Here is a 23,937-nt window from a genome sequence, read left to right on the forward strand (position 1 = left end):
TTGTAATTAATCCCAGTTCAACAGAGTGTTACCAACCTTCCAGAAGCGCCTCCCCTGCTCCTTGATACACATGACCCCACAGTGCCCTAGTGCATGCCAAGGGTAGCCACTTTTCTGACTCTTCGAGTGATTGTTTTCAGTATTAATACAGTATGTACTGAGGCTTTAGCTTGCATTGAAACTTGGTCATTTTCCTTTTTCTTTGTATTTTCAAGATTTTCTTTAAAATTTTTAATGTTTATTTATTTTTGAGAGTGAAAGAGACAGAGTGTGAACGGAGTAGGGACAGAGAGAGGGAGACACAAAATCTGAACCAGGCTCCAGGCTCCCGGCTCCCAGCTGTCAGCATAAAACCCGACATGGGGTTTGAACCCATAAACTGCGAGATCATGACCTGAGCTGAAGTCGGTCGCTTAACTGAGCCACCCAGGTGCCCCTCAAATGTTTCTTTAAACTCCTTTTAGTTAGGGGCACCTGGGTGGCTCAGTCGGTTAAGCCTGTGACTTGGTTTCAGCTCAGGTTATGATCTCATGATTCATGAGATAAAGTCCTACGCCAGGCTCTGTGGTGACAGCATGGAGCCTTCTTGGGATTCTCCCTTTCTCTCTGCTCCCCCCTGGCTTGTGTTTACTCATTCTCACTCCTTCGCTTGCTCGCTCGCACTCTGTCTCTCTAAAATAAATAAATAAACTTTAAAAATAAATAAATTCCAGTTAATATGCACTGTAGTGTTGGTTTCAGGAACTTAATTTAGTGATTCATCACTTACACACAATGCCCAGTGCTCATCACAGGTGCTCTCCTTAATCCCCATCACTAATCTAGCCCATCCCCCACCCTCTTTCCTCCATTGACCCTCAGTTTGTTCTCTGTCGTTAAGAGTCTCTTGTAGTTTTTTCCCCTCCTCTTTTTATTCCCACACTTCCCGTAAGTTCATCTGTTTTGTTTCTTAAATTCCACATATGAATGAAATCATATGATATTTGTCTTTCTCTAATTGTGCTTAGCATAATACATTCTAGTTCCATCCATGTCCTTGCAAATGGCAAAATTTCATTCTTTTTGTTGGCTGAGGAATATTCCATTGTATACATACACCACATCTTCTCTATCCATTCATTAGTCAGTGGACACTTGGGCTATTTCCATAATTTTTCAAAATGCTTTAAACTTTTATTTTTATAGTATCACTATGAGATCATCATTATTAGTGCCCTTTGAGGATGAGGATACCAAAACAAGGAGTTTGAATGATTTGTCATTATGTTTGACACTTGTGATGGAATTAATTAATAGCCTCACATTATTTTTTACACATATCACACCATTGAGTTGTTGTGAATAAGAGGCCCATGCTTTAAAGTGATAGTGCATCTCATGGTAAAAATCTAACTGTATAATCTTAGGATTCTAGAATTTCTTCACATGTACACAATTAAGTACAAAAAAAGGAAAAAGCTCTAATTATATGGGTGAGAAATTATGTAGCTCATAAGACCCGGGCCACATGTATAATCTTGATGCCTGAGTTTCCTGATCTGTAAAATAGGGTGATAGCAGATGCATGTCCATTGATTCAATTTTTGAGAAGGTTGAATGAGAAAAGCCCCCATGAAGCATTTGATATTTAGTACATTGACTATATTGAGTAAGTTAGCAGTAATTGACTGTTTTTGCTATTGCTATGATTTCAGTTCTGGTTTTTTAATCTTAAACAAAACTCACCTTGAGAACAGTGGGTGTAAGACACATAAGATCTTAAAAGTTATATAAAATATATTTTACATAATAGCTAGTTGTATTTTATAGATTGAAGGTCCATTAATGTTTCTCTGTGCCCTGGTGGCCTACCTACGCATGAATGGCTTTTCCATTACTAATCTATTACTTAGTAAACAGCAAGGTAGCACTAGAAAATGGAGTCCTGGTGAAGTCCCTTGTTATAGCTGTTTGGCCACTGGTGATCATAAGATGTAGGCAGGAAGCAACTTTAATCAGTCTTCCATGCTGCAGACGCCCTGTCCTGCAGGAGGCCACCTCGATCACCTGTGCGCTGTGGCCTGAAATAGCACAGACATCCATCTTTGTGCGATCTCGGACTTTATAGTAATCAAATGCAACTAGACCAGCCCTGCTAGTAGTGAGGGGAACCAGCTACTATAAATGTAATGGTTTCCTATAGTTACTGCGGACGCGAGGTTTAATTGTTACATTTTAAAATTACCACTGAACTGTGGTCAAGAGAATGCTTTTGTCGCAGAATGAAATAATGACTTGAGAGTCTCGTGTTGTTTTATACTACATTTCTTTACTAGAATAGGAAATGGACAGTTGACTGTTAAAATCAGGACATTTAGAAGATTACAATATGTGAAGTGATTTTTTCAAGTTTCCTTATTCAGATTTTTTTTTATGAACTGAGATTTTCATCATTATATAAAAATAGGCTTTGGATATATTCTAAATAGGACTTTCCCATCTGAGGAGGCAGTGCTGTGTGGTCGATAAGAGTACAGCTTTGGGTCCAGATGTTTGGGACTGAGTGACTTTCTGATTTTGGTCACTCAGCCTCTATTCCTCAATTTATTCATCAGTATAATTAGATCTTTTTAATATTTCTATGTTATGAGGTTAAGTGACATTTGGGGAATTTTACTTGATTAAATAATCTCAATACATACTAGCCGTTCTATGATTATATTAATATTAATTATTATTAAGAATTTATTAATGAGCTTTACATTCATATTAGTGAGATTGTAAGGAATGATTTAACTTGGTTAAATGTATATTGTCATATCCTATAAATATAACTGGAGCCAAGAATTTAGTTAATATCTCAGAATAATTTAGAATATTTTTAGAATATTTCTATTATGTTAGAAATAAAGCTAATAAAAGTTTGCTTTAAAATTCTAGGTACCAAAGATGTTCAGTGGGAATTTTTACACGGTTTACTTGAAAATGCTATTTATGGCGGACGCATAGATAACTATTTTGACCTTAGAGTTCTTCAGTCATACCTGAAACAGTTTTTTAATTCTTCAATAATTGATGTTTCAAACCAAAGGAACAAGAAAAGTGTTTTTCCATATTCCATATCTCTCCCCAAATCCTGCAGCATTCTGGTAGGTAAAATTCATCGTGTGTAATCTATTTCCAAATACCTGAATCCTTTTCTTAAATTGTTGAATACATACATGTTTATTTTCAAATGCACAAGTAATTCCCTTTCACAAGTATGGAGTATTGTTATGCACTATGCGGCCTATTTCTGGTGTCTTACACACTTTTGAATACTTACAGGAGATTGATTGATGATAACCGGATGCAGTGTGTAGGGAAATCTTGGAGGGAGTGGCCAAGGGAAATGTCACAAATGTAACAGCATTGTGAAGATCCACAAGGAGAGGGTCCACGAGTTCCCAGTGGGCACAGGGAAACTGAAAGAAGTCCAACACTCTTTAACAAATCTGTCTTCATTTGCTGGCTTATAAATTTAAATCAGCTCTAACCATATGAGGGTTACACTCTTGGTGGCTCTGGTAGTAACGTTGTCATTGAGGGGTATTTACTTTAGCCAGCTGGAGCTTTCCACCTTGAGTCATCCCACAAAAGCCGGTAGGATGAAGTCCTCTTTTCCACAAAGTAGCGCAAAATGTGGCCCGAAGATGTCAAGTCTCATTTATGTGGCCTCAAACTTATCTTGGCTTAAAGTCCAAATAATGTCCTAGAACATTAAAATCATTTATCTCTTCATGAATTACAGGGATACATATTCAGTTGTATACTTCTCTCGGAATTATGCATTTCTTTTTTGTCATCTAAGTATTTTTCAAGAAGATTCTTTTGTTTCAGTGACATAATTGTCAAAAGTAAAAGTTTCGAAACCAATATTGAATATATTACCAAATGTCTTACCTGTTAAGTATCCTGTCTGTTTTGTTTTTCAGTATCTTTCACTCATTTAGTCATGTATTCAGTACATGACTAAGCGCCCCCAAATATCCGTGTGCCTGCCGGTGGCCCTGTTCCAGACCGTGTGGGCACCGGGGGCGTCTGTGGGGCTGACCTCCTAGCGAGAGGGCCTCACCCAGCAAATAGAGGTGTCACATGGCTATTCATGGCGCGCTCATTTCACACAGTGCACTGACTGGTCTCCCCTCTCTATTTGACGTTTAAACTGAAAAGTAAAAGCCCCACAGAAAGTGCACATCATTAATGTCCTCGGCAGTGAATTTTATACGCTGAGCATGTGAGTGTAACCAGTGCTGGGATCCGGAAACAGAACGTGACCAGCTCCCCACATGTCCTCCTCCTGCCCCCTCTCATTGCCACGTCCCCCTCACAGATGAGGCCCTTCTAATACCGACGTTAGTTTCACCTGTTTTTGAGCTTTGTGTAAATGCTCTCATGGGGTGTATATCCTTTTGCCTCGAAGTGCGGAGAAATCCGTGTGGACGTGCAGCTGCGTGTTACGGAAGAAACGTGTCGGCGTACAGTTGTCGGGGAGAGCAGACGTAGCCAGTAGAGATGAGAGAGGTTGACAGCCATTTTGAAATGAACAAAGGGAAGTGATAAGACAAAAGTTGCTCTGTATTTATAGGATGATTTGTGAGAATCAGTGTTCGGCTTTCTGTCTAGTAGAGTCCTACAGAAGGAGGAAGCCAGAGCTTCCCGGGCGGGTGACGACACCTGCGTGTGCCCTACACTGCACATGCATATACAAGCCTGCCCTGGGTGCTTCTGTACGCACGTGCTTACACCCCTCTATGTATTGGGATTCGACGGTTTGACGAAGTTAACCAGTGTTCGCTTACAGACAGGATGGGAAAGATTTCCAAAAAAAAAAAAAAAAAAAAAAGCATGCCTTTCCAAAATTTGACAGGTTTGCAGGCCCTGGGCTTCCTGGAGTTCAACTGTTGCCCTGGAAATAGTTGTCAGACAGCCGCCAAGAATGGGAAAGAATGCTGGAGTCTCTTTAACAGCTGTTCCTCCTAGTTCAGCAAGAATGGTGTAGACGCACATGCAGTGTCCCCTTGAAAATAATTCGTTCTTCCTGACAGCAAGCAAACAAAACAGGTCTTACCCTTGAGCCAAACCGAATAAATTCTCCCCCTTGGTCCACAATTAGGTTTCTCATCTAGAGTTTTGACTCTAACTGTGCTTGGTAAATTGAGCCTTTGCAATGCTGACAGTAATTTGGGGTGAAATGAGAGGATTATCAGTGCATTTCATTACACTTCACCAGCGGACTGAGGACTGACTGTGTAATGGCTTTGTGGAAAGTGTTTACAGAGAGCTTTTTGCTTTCCAGAGTAAGTGTATGGAGGTTTCTGGGGTGTCAGGAGTATTTATCTTAGGGTAAGCGGAGCTGCGCTCTGCACATCTGTCGTGGGTCGGATGCATGGTAAGTAATCACGGGGCTTTCCTGGAAACATGTTATGTGACATCTGACACAGTAGCCACAGCCACTCAGGTTTAATAAGTGCAGGGTCCCTTCGAATGTGCGGAGTTGAATGTAAAAAATCCAGTATCACATAAGCTAGGGATGAACAAGTGGTAATGAGCATTTTTTCTGAAGAAGACTGAGTGAGTGTTACCCAGACTGAAAGGGAGATTGACCTGGAAAGCGTAATCATGTGAATAACCGATACTTCAGTACTTGCCAGTATCTGATTTCAGTGGTTGTAAGTTCAGTGCTTACCGAAAAGCTGGTTTCCACTTGTTCACATTTAGGACTACCGTGCTCTCATCGAAAAGCTTCCGGAGGACGACAAGCCTAGTTTCTTCGGTCTTCCTGCCAACATTGCTCGCTCGGCCCAGCGCATGATCAGTTCTCAGGTAACCTAGGACAAGGGGTGTTGGAGGGAAATGTCGCTCGGGAGCCTGAGAGCAACAGCATGAGACTTGCTTTAATCTACAGACCCCACAAGCTCATACTGAAAATTTTTATTTTATTTAGCACAGTACATTCCGGTCCCACCCTAAATAAATTTTAAAGGAGCCAAATGGCTCTATATTAAGAGATTTGTTAAAATCAGTAAAATAACACACTGAACACTATTGCCTCATCCAAAATACATGTATTTTACCTCTTGTGATTATTTTCAGGCTGCTTTTTTTTAAGTTTTTACATGTCAATTCCCGAATTTTTAACCATACAGTGTAGTATTAGTTTCAGATGTACAATGTTGTGACTGAACACTTGCACACATCACCTGGTGTGCGTCACCACAAGTGCCCTCCTTCACCCCCATCCCCTACCCACCTCCCTTCTGGTGACCAGCAGTGTGATCTCTAGAGTGAGGAGTCTGCTTCTTGTTGCCCTCTCTCTTTTCCTTTTGTTCACTTGTTTTATTTATTAGATTCCACACATGAGTGAGATCCTATGAGATTTGTCTTTCTCTGACTGACTTATTTCACTTAGCGTAACACACTCTGGTTCCATCCACGTCGTTGCAAATGGCAAGATTTCATTCTTTTTGATGGCTGAGTAATATTCTGTGTGTGTGTGTGTGTGTGTGTGTGTGTGTGTGTGTGTACACACCACATCTCCTTTATCCATTCATCAGTCGAGGAACAGTTGGGCTCTCTTCGTATTTTGGCTGTTGTCGATAGTGCTGCTGTAAACATCTTCTTTGCACCTTTCTATGTAAGATAAACCTTTTTAAACATAACAGGATACTGCAGAAGAGTCAAAACTTCCTTAATTATTAGAAAATGTATTGGCCATCCTTACTGTGTGTGTCAAGAATTCAAAAGATTGAAATAATTTCTTTGGAAAATGACTAAAGAGTATTTTTCAGTGTCTGTTATTTTACCTGGCATGCCTTTCATTTAACATCCAACATTGCATTTTTAAGCCATCTTTTGGCATTTTACGATTTTTTTGTTTAGGTCAGTGTTGGCGTTTCCTTTTTAAGAAAGAAAAAATGAGGAAATGGAATACATAAGCAGCTTGCAAGTTAACAGGATGCTAATGACATGTTTTCCTGGTCTTCTCAATGCCAGCCAGGTGCGATTGCTTGAGGCCGTGCATCACAGGATCGCCTAGTGTGCTTTACACGGGATGTTTCAGTCAGAGGCTCCTCCCGGGTTTAATAGTGGAAGCATGAATCACGTAGGCATTGTATAAGAATCATGATCTAGGAATAAAGGAGAAAATTAGGATGTTTTGAGGAAAGGAAGGCTAGTTCTGGTCCTAAGACATTAGGAGCAAGGAGAAAAATAGATTCGAAAACTGGTTTGTAGAATCCCTTTTGTCTCAGGACAGTTCGTTTTCCTAAAATGATGTCCTGTACTGTGTGCACTCCTGACATCATATTACTAAGCAGTGTCAGTCAATAGCTTTACTTAGGTCTTTTTGAAATCGTGATTTTTGTATTCTCCCACGTAGTGTCGTTTAGGTCCTTGTTAATACACATTTATCATGACAATGGTAGTGGTGGTGATAGTTTCGTACTTACTTGCCTTCCGAATTTGGCTTTGCTAAGCACTTTACGTGCATTACCTCATTTAACTCTGAAAACAATACTGTGATATGAGGGTCATTATTGAACTCACTTCACAGTTGAGAAGATCGAGGCCACAGGAGATTATTTTTCCCAAGATCACACTCTTAGTAGGTGAACGAACCGGGTCAGTGAGCATGAGTTCGCGTGCACACAGCCCGGCCTGCCCCCACGGCGGTTCCAGCCCTCTTCCATCATGAGAGTCCATACTTCTCTCTATAGAGGTTTCCTGTTTCGCACCGCCTCCTTTTCCTGGGGGAGAAAAACCCTTTCGCTAGGTAAACGTCTTTGGTAAAATAGTCTTTTTTGCATTTTGTCACCTGTTGACCTAGGAACTCAGGTCATATCTTAATCACAAACATGTGTTTTAATAAACTTTATGAATGGGAAGTCTGGAAGATAAGTGAATAAATTAATGAAATATTTGAAAAGTTAAGAAAATCTCAAGTATCTTGACATTAAAATGTAATGCAGTTTAAATCAACTGCCTGTGGAGTATTATCCGGCATCTGTATTCTCAGGAATCCTTCAGAGCTTAGAAATTGCTTTATAGCTAGACTTAAGAGTCTTTAGCGCAAGCAACAGTTTTTACAGAAATAATTCCCTAATTCACTGCTTCATGAAAGATGTACCACTTCCTCATTGTGATTCAAAAGTGCCATCGTGAGTTTATAGTGAATATTCATTACAAGACTAAGTAGAATTTGTGTCCATTGTTGATCTAAATACCATGGTACCGGGGCGCCTGGGTGGCGCAGTCGATTAAGCGTCCGACTTCAGCCAGGTCACGATCTCGCAGTCCGTGAGTTCAAGCCCCGCGTCAGGCTCTGGGCTGATGGCTCAGAGCCTGGAGCCTGTTTCCGATTCTGTGTCTCCCTCTCTCTCTGCCCCTCCCCCGTTCATGCTCTGTCTCTCTCTCTGTCCCAAAAATAAATAAACGTTGAAAAAAAAATTAAATACCATGGTACCTGCGTATCTTAAACTCCTGGTGATACCTTAAACTCGTAGAGGATGAGGCTGTGTAGAAGAGGGGCCATCGTGACTCCTGCCCACGTAGTGTGTGCAGTGGGACAGCATCTGGCACTGAGGCTGGTGGAGATCAGGTATTCGCTACAAATGTTCATTCACTTTGCAAAGAATTGAGAAAGTAGCGGCATAAAAAATTACAGCTGCAAACAAGTGAATAAGACCACGTGATGGATGAAGGAACCTCATAGTATTTCTAACGCTTGGGGATTAAAAATTCCCACCAGAAATTGGATATTAAGGTATGTAAAATCGATAAGGAACGTGAGGCTTTAACCATATTGGTGAAACCTCAAAGCCAGAATGAAGTACTCGGAGAAGTAACAAGGGTATCTACTTGGTTCTCGTGGGAGCTGTGTTCCGTAACCACGCGCACTTGTCTGCTCCAGTAACACCCAGCCCCGGTCTGTGACTCCACCTCTTTACATTACTGTTCCCTTCACAACAACGGGCCATAGGTCTGTAAGATCTCAGAGATCCAAATCTGTTGTTTTCTCTTTCTTTTTCCCAGATTTGTCTCCTTGTCACTGTAAAAGCAACAGACCCATGTCTTTACCATTTCTTTTTTCTTTTCTTTCCCTCTTTTTGTATTTAACTGTTCACCCACGATTGCGGATGTAGATTAATCCTCAAACTGACATAATTGTTTTTCTAAGTTAAAGCCTGGAAAATGTCTGAGGGTGGTGGTGCTGGCCACTTACATGAGAATTACTTGGCAAGTTTATCTTCAATAGGTGGATTGCTAAGCAGCATCCAAGATGTGTAAAATTGGACTGTTGAGTGGGGCTTTGGAATCTGTTTTGGCATGAATTCGTAGGCACCCTCAACTTTGAAAGCATCTGTACTACAGTTGTGAGAAACTGAGAATTTCTCACGTTGCTATTCTGAGTCGCACAAAATCCTCATATTCGTTCATCCCTGGATATCTGCGTGGCTTGCTCTTTTATTCCCTTTAGGTGACATCATCACAAAGGCCTTTCAGACTTACCGTAAATAGCAACTTCCCACAAACCTTGGTATTACTTCTCCTTTGAATGGGCTTCATTTTTCTCTTAAGATGCATGTTTCTGCAGGACCTGTGTGTGTTTCTTTAGTTCTGAAATTTTTACTATCTTTTCAAAACACTGTCTTTGATCTATATAAAAGATTACATATGTAACATTTATATATATATATAATTCATATTAAAAAGTATGATGATGTAATGAGACTCATGAACCAACAAGCAAGAACAAGGATATTACCAATAGCTTAAATCAACTTACATGATTCTTCTGTTCATCTCCCTTTGTGCTAAAGGAGCTACCATTCACTTTTGTTTTAAACTTCTTTAATACCTTTGTACTTCTTAAACACTTGTATTACATGCATGCATTTACACACACACACTTGTTCTTACAAGTATATTGCTTCCTTTAGATAATTAAAAAAAATTTTTTTAGGGGCGCCTGGGTGGCTCAGTCAGTTGAGCTTCCGACTTCATCTCAGGTCATGATCTCACAGTCTGTGAGTTGGAGCCCCGCGTCGGGCTCCTTGCTGACAGCTTGGAGCCTGGAGCCTGCTTTAGATTCTGTGTTTCCCTCTCTCTCTGACCCTCCCCCGTTCATGCTCTGTCTCTGTCTCTGTCTCTCTGTCTCAAAAATAAACAAATTGTTTACTTTTGAGAGAGAGAGAGAGAGAGAGAGAGCGCGGTCGGCAGGGGGAGCTGGGGGTGGAGAGAGGGAGACACAGAATGTGAAGCAGGCTCTAGGCTCTGAGCTGTCAGCACAGAGCCCGATGCGGGGCTCGAACTCATGAACCATAAGATCATGACCTGAGCCGAAGTTGAATGCTTAAGCGACTGAGCCACCCAGGTGCCCCGCTAATTTTTAAATTATAAAACAGTGTCTTTCATGTGGTGTTCTAGGACTACCATATCTCATTTTACATTATTTTTCTAAGGTGTGTAGGTCACTAGCTTAGCTGTAGTTTCATTCATTATTACTGCAGTGTAATCATACATAACATCATGTATATTACATAATGTACATATAATTATGTAAATGACGCACTGCTACACACGATGTTGCTGTGTACCTGTGTGTACGTCTCATGGTCTGTCAAGTGCAGGAGTTTCTCACGATGTGCATCCCTAAATGGACCGTGTGCGCGTGGTTTCAGTTCTGTGCTACTGTACACTGTCCCCAGAAGGTCTTGTGTCCGCACCCTTTAATTCCCACCAGGTGGTATTTTTGGATGCCTTCATATTTGTTAAACTGATGGGTTACACTGCTATCTCGGTGTGGTCTTACCTTGTATTTCTTATTTTTGAGATTGAATATCCTTCTGTGTATTTATGGGCCATCCCTGATTTTTAAGTGCAGGGACAGCAGTGAGACAGATGTGTCTGCAGCCCATTTGGAGGGAGCGACATGGTGGGATGTGAGGCCAGGGGGCAGCAGGGGGCCACACAATGATGAGCCTCCTGACTGAGCCACCTTAGGAACTGGCCTGCTGTGTGGCGCTGACCTTGGGGGATAAGACCTGCCAGAGAGCTGGTGTGGGAGGGACGCCTGTGCTGCTGCTCGAAACTGCCAGCAAGTTTGGGGAGGCAGCTTTTACTGATGAAATCCCTTACTAGCTATAATTCGTTTAGAAAAAGAAGTTCAATTAAGGTAGCTTACTTATTTTCCTACAAGAGCTATATATTTTTAAGTGCGAGCTACGTATTCAGTTTTTTTCCCCCTAACATGGCGTGAAGTTCCAGAACTTTATGATTCTTTAAGACTCAATAGCAGCTTCATAGCAAAGTTCTTAAAAGGATTTGTGTTCATTCTTTTTTTTCTTTTTTTTTATTATGAAATTTTATTGTCAAATTGATTTCCATACAACACCCAGTGCTCATCCCAACAGGTGCCCTCCTCAGTGCCCATCACCCACCTTCCCTTCCCTCCCACCCCCCATCAACCCTCAGTTTATTTTCAGTTTTTAAGAGTTTCTTGCGGTTTGGCTCCCTCCATCTCTAACCTTTTTTTTTTTCCCTTCCCCTCCCCCATGGGTTTCTGTTAAGTTTCTCAGGATCCACATAGGAGTGAAAACATATGGTATCTGTCTTTCTCTGTATGGCTTATTTCACTTAGCATAACACTCCCCAGTTCCATCCACATGCTACAAAAGGCCATATTTCATTCTTTCTCATTGCCAAGTAGCATTCCATTGTCTATATAAACCACAATTTCTTTATCCATTCATCAGTTGATGAACATTTAGGCTCTTTCCATAATTTGGCTATTGTTGAAACTGCTGCTATAAATATTGGGGTACAAGTGCCCTTATGCATCAGCACTCCTGTATCCCTTGGGTAAATTCCTAGCAGTGCTATTTCTGGGCCATAGGGTAGATCTATTTTTATTTTTTGAGGAACCTCCACACTGTTTTCCAGAGTGTCTGCACAAGTTTGCATTCCCACCAACAGTGCAAGAGGGTTCCCGTTTCTCCACATCCTCTCCAGCATCTATAGTCTCCTGATTTGTTAATTAGCACGACCCTCGAGAAAGTCAAGATAGAAGGAACATACTTAAACATCATAAAAGCCATTTATGAAAAGCCCACAGCTAATATCATCCTCAAGGGGGAAAAACTGAGAGCTTTCCCCCTGAGATCAGGAGCACGACAGGGATGTCCACTCTCACCGCTGTTGTTTAACATAGTGTTGGAAGTGCTAGCATCAGCAATCAGACAACAAAGGGAAATCAAAGGCATTGAAATTGACAAAGATGAAGTCAAGCTTTCACTTTTTGCAGATGACATATTATACATGGAAAACCCGATAGACTCCACCAAAAGTGTGCTAGAACTGATACATGAGTTCAGCAAAGTCGCAGGATACAAAATGTACAGAAATCAGTTGCATTCTTATACACTAATAATGGAGCAGCAGAAAGACACAGAAACTGATTCCATTCACAATTGCACCAAGAATCATAAAATACCTAGGAATGAACGTAACCAAAGACATAAAAGATCTGTATGCTGAAAACTATAGAAAGCTTATGAAGGAAATTGAAGAAGATACAAAGAAATGGAAAAACATTCCGTGCTCATGGGTTGGAAGGATAAATTGTTAAAATGTCAACACTACCCAAAGCTATCTACACATTCAATGCAATCCCAATCAAAATTGCACCAGCATTCTCCTCGAAGCTAGAACAAGCAATCCTAAAATTTGTATAGAACCACAAAAGACCCTGAATAGCCAAAGTAATATTGAAGAAGAAGGCCAAAGCGGGAGGCATCACAATCCCAGACTTTAGCCTCTTCTACAAAGCTGTCATCATCAAGACAGCATGGTATTGGCACAAAAACAGACACATAGACCAATGGAATAGAATAGAGACTCCAGAATTCGACCCGCAAATGAATGGCCAACTAATCTTTGACAAAGCAGGAAAGAATATCCAATGGAAAAAAGACAGTCTCTTTATCAAATGGTGCTGGGAGAACTGGACAGCAACATGCAGAAGAATGAAACTAGATCACTTTCTTACACCATTCACCAGAATAAACTCAAAATGGATGAAGGACCTGAATGTGAGGAAACCATCAAAACCCTAGAGGAGAAACCAGGAAAAAAACCTCTCTGACCTCAGTCACAGCAATTTCTTACTTGACACATCTCCAAAGGGAAGGGAATTAAAAGCAAAAAATGAACTATTGGGACCTCATGAAGATAAAAAGTTTCTGCACTTCAAAGGAAAGAGTCAACGACACTAAAAGGCAACCGACAGAATGGGAAAAGATATTTGCAAATGACATCGGATAAAGGGCTAGTATCTAAAATCTATAAAGAACTCACCAAACTCCACACCCAAAAAATAAACAATCCAGTGAAGAAATGGGCAGAAGTCATGAATAGACACTTCTCTAAAGAAGACATCCAGATGGCTAACAGGCACATGAAAAGATGCTCAGCATCACTCCTCATCAGGGAAATACAGATTATGTTCATTCTTAATGATGGTTTTTCTGTTGCTTAAGATTGCGGATTAATCGCTAGTATAATAATTTTAGCAATGTTGGATTGAATGGCTTTTATGAACTCGGCAGCTGCACTTATCCTGACTCAAAACTTTTTTCATCAGTTATTAGGGAAGTCTCAAGTTCCTGGTAAATTTATTTTTTGGAATCAGGGAGCCCAGATGCTCTTCTCTGTTGAATGTATTTCCTCATGTTTCAGGAGCTTGTTTGTAAGTAACAGCTTCGCCAACAGCGCCATCAGCAAAGAGAGGTGGTGTGTACTTTCCTGCACCACGTATCGACTTCTGACTGTTAAGTGTAGGCTGGTCCTTGTTAGAGTACCTGCTACTTTTCAAGTTCTGAGACCACTCGAGACAAAAAAGGATCAAAAGACATTCTCAGTCTCTTTAGTTTTGTGACTTGCACAATGATGTCATATTTGTTATTTTTGAAAGTTTATAAAGAAACGCTAAGTTCACCAATATTATAAATTTGATGTTTTGCTTACATGTGTTATTGTTTAGTAAGAAGTAAAAATGCCTCTTCGATTGAAAAATAGCTCTTAAAAAGGAAACAAACTTTTATCTTTGTTTTGTGAATGGTATTTCACGATCATGAAAGAAAAGTTGAGAAAGAATGTTTTTCTTTATTGAATACTTCTCAGTAATAGGGAAGGAATGGCAGAATTTGAAAAATCATTTTTACAAATCTTAATAAAATCACTGATTCATAAAATCACGATTCCCAGTTTGAAACCACTACTTGGAAGATTGATGGGGAAATTTACAAGAGAGAGATTATTTGGTGCTACTTGAACTCAGGGACCGGCCTGCATGCCGACAGCAGTCGAGCATGCTCCCTGTGCCTCCTGATGTGTCACAGGATGAAGTACGCTTCCCGAAAATGTCTTGTAAAAAAGTGAACTTGAATCTGATCGAGATTTTAGAACTAATTTTTGGTTATCAGGAAACACCAGGGGTTAAGGGAACAAACTAAAAACACTGGATCCAGAATGTGAGACATTCTGCAGGACAACTGACTCAGTTTTATCAACCTGTTAATGACATTCAAAAAAAAAAAAAAAGGAAGCTCAGAGAAACTGGTCTATGTTAAAGGGACTTAAATACATAAAACTGCATGACCTTTTGTGGATACTGATTCAAGCAATCTGAAACAAATGTTGAGGCCATCAGGGAAATTCATTATGGACTAGGTGTTACGGGACCCAAGGGAATTTTTTTAACAAATGTTTGTTTGTACTGACCCTAAACACTACTTTTCCACTTTCCTGGTTATTCTCAGAACTTCTTAACATTTTTTAAAAACTGTAATTGCATAGAATATCCTGTTTCATTTGTACAGTGTAATGATTTGACTTTTGTGTAATTGAGAACCGATCACCATAAGTCTAGCTACTATCTGCTGCCACACAAAATGAATACACTATTATTGACTTTAGATCCCATGCTGTATAGTATACTCCTAGCACGTAACTGTCACTGGAGGTTTGTGCCTCTTCATCGCTGTCACCCAGTTTTGTCCACCCTCACCTTCTCTGGAAACCACCATTCTGTTCTCTGCATCTAGGAGTCTGGGTTTTGTTCTCTTTTTCAGATTCTACATATATATGAAATCATACAGTATTTGTCTTTCTTTTAGCACAGTACCCTCAAGGTACATCCATGTTGTCTCCATGGCAAGCTCTCATTCTTCATGGCTTTGTATTGCATTATACGTATGTATTATGTTCCATATATATCATGATATATACTTATATGTATATAAAGTATGCACACATTTATTCACCATATCTTTGTTTAGCCATCCATCAGTGGACACTTACATTGTTACTGTATCTTGGCTGTTGTAAATAATGCTGCAGTGAATGTAGAGGTGCATTTGAAAAGGTGCATTTTCAACTCACTGTTTTTAGTTTCTTTGAGGAGATACCCAGACATGGCATTACTGGATCGTATGGTACTTCTATTTCTCATTTTTTGAGGAAGCTCCATACTGTTTTCCCAAGTGGTCACCCCCGTGTACATTCCCCCAGTAGTGCACGAGGATTCCCTTCTTTCCACATCCTCACCAATGTATTTTTTTTTTGGTAATAGCAAGTCTTGTAGGTGTAAGGTGCTATCTCATTGTGGTTTTGATTTGCATTTCCCTGCTGATGAGTGATGTTGAACATCTTTTCATGTGTCTGTTGGCCATCTGTAGTTCATCTTTGGAAAAGGTCTATTCAGGTCATCTGCCCAATTTTAAATCACATTGGTTTTCGGTGTTGAGTTTTATGAGTTCTTTCTAAATTTTGGATACTGACCCCTTATCAGATAATATGATTTGCAGATATCTTCCCATTCAGTATGTTCCTTTTCAGTTTGTTGATGGGTTCCTTCACTGTGCAAAAAAGCTTTTTAGTTTGATGTGGTCCCGTCTGTTTATTTTTGCTTTTGTTTGCTTTTGTGGTTGTCAGATTCAAAAAATACCACTAAGACCAATGTTGAGGAACCTACCAACTATGTTTTCTTGTAGGACTTTGATGGTTTCACGTTTTAAATTCAAGTCTGTAATCCATTTTTAGTTACTTGTTGGGTGGAGGATAAGAGAAGTCATTTCATTATTTTCCATTTTGATGTCTAATTTTCCAACACCATTTACTGAAGAGACTGTCCTTTCTCTGTTTGGTATTCTTGCCTCCTTTGTTGTAAATTAATTAACCACATACATGTGGGTCTCTTCTTGTCTCTCCATTCTCTTCCATGGATCTATAAGTCTACTTTTGCCAGTACCAAACTGTTTTGATCACTACAACTTGGTGGTATAGTTTGAAATCAGGGAGTGTCGTAGACTCTAAGTCTCAAGTACTCTCTTGTCCAGCAAGAGAGCAGGACACAGGATTAAAAGAGAGAGATGGCTAATATCCAGGAAAAAACAAGAGCCCCTAATAAAGGTCCTTGTCCCGTATTTATTAAGATCAGAAGGCTTACAAACAAAGGCTTACAAACAAAGGCTTACAAAGAGACAAAGAAACTGGGAACATTAACTTGGGGATGCGAGAGAAAAGGAGGGTTTTGAAGATACACGGTGTTTAGGGTTTTGGTCAATATAAAATCCTGGCACCTGGCAGATGGGCAGATGGTTATTAACGGCAGGCAGAAGGTGCCGTGTCTGTGTATCTTAGCTGGCCCAGGGGATGAGACAGATGGGGGGATAACCTCAGGGTTGACAGGCCGCCTTTTCTTTTGTTAACCATCTCTGCTCTGGGCTGCTTCACCCGTAGTGCAGTGGTCTATAGCCCTATTTACCTGTTTATCTAACTTGGTCCTTTCCTCCTGTGAAAGCAGATTTCTGCTCTAGTACTAAATTGGGGGGCATTTTCATCCTGATTCCTAATCTTGCTTACCTCATATACCTTTGTATTGGGTGCCTTTGCTCCCCTGTCTATTCTGGAGCCTTTGCCCCTCCCTCTCTATTCTGGGGTCCCTGGCCTGCCCCTCCTTTATTCTGGGCATTTTATTTTGTTTACCCAGGCTTGGGTGAGGGCACCCCATGGCTTTGTAATTCTTTATGCCTTGTTTACCCATTGGTGCAAGCCCAGGGAATTTCTAAGCTTATTCCCCACAAGGGAGCATGTTGCCTACAGTGTTATTCTTCTTTTCAAGACTGCTTTGGCTGTTCAGGGTCATTTGTGGTTCCATACAAGTTTTAGGACTGTTTGTTCTGGTTATGTGAAAAATGCCATTGGAATTTATATAGAGATTGTATTGATTCCTTAGATTGCTTTGGGTGGTGTGGACCTTTTAACATTTGTTCTTCCCATCCATGGGCATGGAAGGTCTTTCCATTTATTTGTGTCTTCTGTTTCTTTCATCTGTCCCATTGTCAGTATATGGTGTATTTTCACCTCCTTGATTATATTTATTCCTAGGTACTTTATTCTTTTTGATCAAATTATAATGTCTCTTTCTGATGTTACGTAATTTGTGTATTAGAAACAGAACAGAATTATGGATGTTGATTTTGTATCCTGCAACTTTATTGAATTCATGTATCAGATCTAACAGTTTTCCCATTAATTCTTTAGCTTCCTGTATGTAGTATTGTTATGTTCAAATAGTGACACTTTTACTACTTTACAATTTAGATACTTTTTTTTTCCTTGCCTAATTGCTGTGGCTAGGTCTTCCAATGCTGTGTTAAATAAAAGTGGCAATAGGGGGCGTCCTTGTCTTGTTGCTGTTCTTAGGGGAAAAGCTTTGATCTTTTTTTCATCGAGTGTGTTGTTAGCTGTAGGAGTGTCCTATATGGGCTTTATTATATTGACATATGTTTCCTTTTTACCCACTCTCTTGAGAGTTCTTTAAACCAGATATAGATGTTGAATTTTGTTAAATGCTTTTTCTCCGTCTATTGAGATGATAATAGGATTTTTAACTTTTAGTTAAGTGATGTACCACATGGATTTGCAGACGTTGAATCATCGTTACATTCCTGGAATAAACTACACTTTATCATGAGTTACCATCCTTTTAATGTATTATTGTGTTTGGAAAACTTTTTTTTGTTTGTTAACATTTTATTGAGGGTTTTTGCATCTATGTTTATTAGTGATATTAGCCTGTAATTTTTTTGTAGTCCATCGCTCTACCACTGAGCTATGTGGCCATGACCTGTAATTTTTTTGTAGTGTTCTTGTCTGCTTTTCTTACCAGGCTGACACTGGTCTTGCAAAGGGTGTTTAAAAACTTTCACTCCCCTTCAGTGTTTTGGAAGAGTTTGAAAAGGATAGTTATTAAATCTTGTTTGAATGTTGGGTGGATTAATCCACTACCTATATATTTTTCCATTGAGATTATTACTCTCATATTTTTTGTTACTAATTACTGCCATCTTTTCAGTTTAAAGAAATTTCTTTAACATTTATTGTACATCCAGTTTAGCAGTGAAGTTCTTAGCTTTTGCTTATCTAGAAAATTCTTTTTCTTTCATTCAGTTCTTAATGATAACCTTGCCAGGTGGAGCATTCTTGGTTGGAAGTTTTTTTCCTTTTAGCACCGTTGAATGTGTCATGCCCCTCTCTTCTGCTAATGTGAAGAAATTGATGGTAGCCTCATGGGGTTTCCCTTGTATGTGACAAGTTTGTTTTTTTTTTTTTCCTTGCTCCTTTAGGGCTCTCTCTTTATCCTTAACTTTTACCATTTTAATTATAATATGTCTTGGTCTAGATCTCTTTGGTTTCATCTTATTTGGAACTTTGCTGGCTTTTCTGTCCATTCCCTTGCCCAGATTAGGAAGTTTTCACCCCTTATTTTTTCTGATAAGTTTTTTTGTCCCTTTATCACTCTCTTTTTCTAAGATCCCTATAATGTGGATATTATTCTGCTTGATGTTGGCCTCCACAACTTTTAAGATGTATTCACTTCTTTTAATTCCTTTTTCTCTTTGTTGTTCTATCTGGGAGAATTCCATTGCTTTGTCTTCCAGTTCACTGATGTGTTCTTTTGCTTTATCCAGTCTGCCATTAAACATCTCTAGTGTATTTCTAGTGCAATTATTGTATTCTTTAGCTCTGTGACTTGTGTTTGGTGCCGTCTTATATTTTTTATCTTTTTTTTTAAATTTTTTTTAACGTTTATTTATTTTTGAGACAGAGAGCGAGCATGAACGGGGGAGGGGCAGAGAGAGGGAGACGCAGAATCTGAAACAGGCTCCAGGCTCTGAGCCATCAGCCCAGAGCCCGACGCGGGGCTCGAACTCACGGACCGCGAGATCGTGACCTGAGCTGAAGTCAGACACTTAACCGACTGAGCCACCCAGGCACCCCGATTTTTTATCTCTTTGTCGAAAGTCTCATGTCTTCATCCATTCTTTGAGTTCTTTATCATCCTTATGACCATTTGACTTCTGTATCAGGTATATATTTGGCTTTGTTTCATTAAGTTCTTTTTATGGAATTCTGTCTTTTTCATTTGGAATGTATTCCTCTGTATCCTCATTTTGCCTGTGTGTATTTCTCTGTGCCAGGTGAAACGGCTTCAAGTCCCATCCTTGAAGGAGCGGTCATATGTAGATCATTCGTGGATCCAGGTGCACATTCTGCCATGAGCACCAAGACCCGTACTCTGGGGGTGAGGAGTCTGTGGTAGAACCTGGCTGCAGTGTTAGGTGGGCGGGACCCCCACCGAGCTGTCGATCGGCCACAGCTACGGGGGAGGATGAGAGGGGAATCACGTGCCCCCAGATGGCTGTGATAGGGCCACATGGAGAGGGGGTGAGGTGCTTGCCTGGCTGTTAGATATGTGGCTGTGTTACCGGGGGCAAGACACTTACTTACCCTGTCACTGTTATGCAGCTGTAGCACAGTCGGCTGGGACCACACTTGGCAGCGCTAGAAGGATAGAGAATGATTGCCAGAATTGCACCTGCTAGTGTCGGCATTAGCAAGGTGGAATGAGATTGCAGAAATGATGCCCACAGTGCTTTGTCCCCAGTAAGAGTCCCCACTTGTCCCTGTCTTTCCAGCTGTCAATTTAAGATTAGCAAGTAGGTCTCCTTCACCAGTGCTGCTTTTGCACTTGGTCTGGGGTGGGTGTCTTCTTCAGGAGCTGTCTTCTGTTCCAGATGTTTCTGTTTCTCCTCCTTAACTATTCATTGCTTTCCAAAGCCCAACATTTGCAGGGCTGTGTCTTTGGTATAGGGCCCAAGGTTTGGGGTGCCTCGTGGGGAGGAAATACTTCTCTGGGGAGGTCCCTCCTGATTGTGGGGTTTTTAGCAAGGGATGTCTACCTCTTCTACCCATCTTGAGGCAGCTCTTGTAACCTGTGTTTGAGGAGGCACCGTTCATCAAGTTTTCAGAACTTTTTCCAAGGACATGATTCCATATGTAGCCATAGATTTGTTGTGTCTGTGAGACAAGTTGAGTTCAGGATTTTCCTACCCTGCCATCTTGAAATACGTCCTGCTAACGTTGTTTTAATAATTACCTTTTTTCAGTTTTTACAACTTTATTGAAGTTAGTTGATATTTAGTATCAACACATTTAGAGGGTATGATTTGATAAGGCTTTACGTACATATATATATATATATATATATATATACACACATATATGTATATATACACACATATACATACATACATATATATTACGTACATATATATGTATATATATATACACACATATATGTATATATATATACACACATATACATACATACATGTATATATATACCTGTTAGAACCTCACAACATCAAGATAATGAATTTTCCCATCACTCCTGAAGTTTTCTGTAACGCTGGAGTCTCTTCCTCCTGTCCCCCCTCCCCTGTCCCCTTCCACTACTGATTGCTCTTTTGTCATTTGCAGATTCATGTGCATTTTCTAGAGTTTTACTTAAAAGTATTATACAATTAAGTACGCCCCTCTGTCTGGCTTGTTGTTCAGCGTAATTATGTTGGTTGTGTGTATCAGGAGTCTGTTCCATTTTCTTGCTGAATGGATGTACCACAGTTTGCTTATTCATTTGCTCCCTGAAGGACGTTCCTATGTCCAGCTTGAGGCTTTACTAAAGTGACGCTGCCACTCATTTGAGAGGCTGCAAATACATTTTTTTTTTATTTGTGTGTTTGGATGTGTATATATAACATAATATGTTTGTCCGAAGTTGTATATAAAACATTACTATGTATTATTCATAATTGAGTGTTCAGCCTCCTACCTTGGTATTTAAAACTGGTATATTTTTCTAGTCCCAGTAAAATTGAAACATCTTCGTTGAAAGGGAAGTTCATATCTAATTTGCTTGATTAGATTGTATAAGCTAGGAGATCTCCTGAAATTTTAATTTCAGGCTTTCAATATATTGCCTTGAAAAAATGGTGGTATGAGTTCTTAACATGGTGGAGTGAATGTACATTTCCTTTTTGATCTTGAGTGAAATCTCATCTCACAAATCACAGTTTGGTCTTGTGTGTGAGCAGCGTAAATATTTTTATTGAAAGACGTGAGAGACGTAGAGGACGGTTTTTTCCTTCTTATTAACATAAAGATAAACTTCCGATGTTCTTCCAGAGCCCATTCTCACGTGTGAGTGACTGCTTCCTTTCTGCGGCATGTGGGAGTTGAGCAAGGCTTGTTACACCTTGTTGCACTGGGGACGCACCCCGCGGGAGTGTGAAGATCTTAGGGGCGGGGGTGAGAGTACTGACTGAGGAACATTTTAAGGGTTCCCCAGTTACTGTTGATAAAAGACATAATACTTGAGCTGAAGTTAAAAAGTATTATTATGTAATAAATTTCTATTTATTTCAACTACAAATAGAAAAATATATAGTGTATATAGCATGAGTATAATATATGTGAAAACATTATAAGTTACTTCATTTTTTGCTAAATTGTATTGTCTGGGAAAATGATTCAAGCTTTTTTTTCTTTTCCAGTCTCTCCACATTTAACTGCCTTTTCTTGTTTCTTGGGGTAGCTAGATCCCTGTGTGCATTATTGAATAAAAGTCATGATAGCCAACATTCCTGTCTTGCTCTCATTTTAAAGGGTTTCTAACATTTGATTGTAGATTTTAATATTTGCTGTGTTTTGTGGATACCATTTTTAAGGCTGCATTAATCTGCTTGGGCTATTTTAACAAAACACAGATCTTTCTTGGCTTACGGTGTGATGTAACATCTTGGTCAACCCCTCATGAGCTGACAGTATTGTAAGTGGGATGCGTTTGATACACCTGATCCAGTAACATCATAGCTTCCCTCGCCTCCGTTAAGCGTGCTCAGAACACTTACATGAGCCTACGTCAGGCAGTCTTCTAATGCGAAACCTATTGTAGAATAAGGTGTTGAATGTGCCGTGTAATCACTGAGTCCTGTTCAGACACTGAAGAACACAACGGTTGTGAGTGTGTCCGTTGTTCACTCTTGTGATACCCTTGTTTACCACACTGCCGCCAGCCTTGTGAGAGAGCATCGTGGCGCCTGTCCGGAGCCCAGGAGAAGATCAGAATTCGATACGTGGTTCCTACCGAGGTAGGATGTATCACGTTGGCATCATCAGGTTGAAAGTGTTCGGTCGAGCTGTCCCAAGCTGCGGCCATCTACCACAGACAGGGCAGCTGAAACTACAAAATGTATTTTTTCACAGTCCTGGAGGCTGGGAGTCTGAGATGAAGGGGCCGGTATGTTCAGTTTCTGGTGCTTGTAGATGGCAGTCTTCTCACTGTGGCCTCGCATGGCTTTTCCTCTTTGCATGTTTGCAGACAGACCGAGGTCGATTGAGAGCTCTCTGCTGTCCCTTCTTCTGCGGAGACTGGCACTGTCAGCTCAGAGCCCCACGCATAGGACTTCATTTAGCCTTAACTGCTTCCTCAGAGGCCCATCTCCAAATGCTAGGGACGCGAACTTAACTCTGAATTTCGCTGGGAGTGCAGACGCTCAACCCACAACATGGGTTCAAGGAGTTTTCTGCTTTTCTTGATGATTCCGTTAGTCTTCGCTGCACAGCCAGCCATCCCAAAACTTGGTGACTTGAAACAGTCATATTTATTGCATGACTTTTTTTAGGATTCTGAGGGGAGGCTGCGTAATTTCTCCGCGTCCATCTTTGGCATTGCACACGAGGCTGCCCGCAACTGCGGGGCTGACGGGGCTGGGAGGCCCGAGGCAGCCTAGTCATGTGTGCAGATGACCCTGGCTTCCGGCGGGGGACATTTGGTTTCCTCTCACAGAGGCTGGTGTGCTGTTTCGGGGCCCCGAGGCCGGAGCGGGAACTGCTAGTTTTCTTCACGTGAAGGCTTTGGAAGTCACGTGTTGCTTCTGCCGCGGTCTGTTAGGCAAAGCGTGTCGGCGGATGAGCCGGCCTACAGGTGGTGGGGCAGACCCTCTAGGAGCAGGTAGAGCAGAGGATTTCCATTGCGGATTCCAGTTTTTCCTCTCCTCCGTTTATGTGGTGAATTATGTTTCCTGTCATTAAACCATCCGTTCACAATTGTCACGTGTGTCTTTTTTAGAGGTTGATTGATATTTATTTGTGTCTGTGTTCAGGATTAAAATTGATCTTTGAACATCTTTTATTTCTGGTAGTGTTTTTCCTAGTCTCTGTTACTTGGCTTGAGGATCGCTGCCTCGTTTCTAGTCCCTGAGGGGTTCGTGTGCGATCTGAGCTCCTGTGACGTCAGATCCCTCGAGTGAACTGCTGGTGTCTGCGGTTAAGACGGTGGTTTTTAACTTTTCATTTAATTTTTTAAACTATGCCCCTGATTTAGTTTTGCTATTATTTCTTGAGGCTCTTTTATTAGTTTATATATTCCTAGGAATTTCTGTTGGCCAAATTTGTAACTTTTTATGGCATGAAACTATTCAAAATAATCTCATTAATGTTTTTTAGTCACTC

At 40.5% G+C, this 23,937-nt stretch overlaps 1 protein-coding gene across 1 annotated transcript in view; it reads left to right on the top strand.

The window, feature by feature from the left end:
* The window catches only part of DYNC2H1 (dynein cytoplasmic 2 heavy chain 1), a 348,687-nt gene that overhangs the window by 218,508 nt on the left and 106,242 nt on the right, over positions 1–23,937 (top strand). Inside the window, exons 81-82 of the mRNA XM_047072515.1 lie at positions 2,920–3,128; positions 5,740–5,844. Coding sequence (XP_046928471.1) covers positions 2,920–3,128; positions 5,740–5,844 — 314 coding nt within the window. The remainder of the gene's footprint in view (positions 1–2,919; positions 3,129–5,739; positions 5,845–23,937) is intronic.

This window comes from Lynx rufus, unplaced genomic scaffold, assembly GCF_022079265.1.
Source record: "Lynx rufus isolate CCGP_SWC_20201006 ecotype Redwood Valley unplaced genomic scaffold, mLynRuf1.p SCAF_9, whole genome shotgun sequence".
NCBI lineage: Eukaryota > Metazoa > Chordata > Mammalia > Carnivora > Felidae > Lynx > Lynx rufus.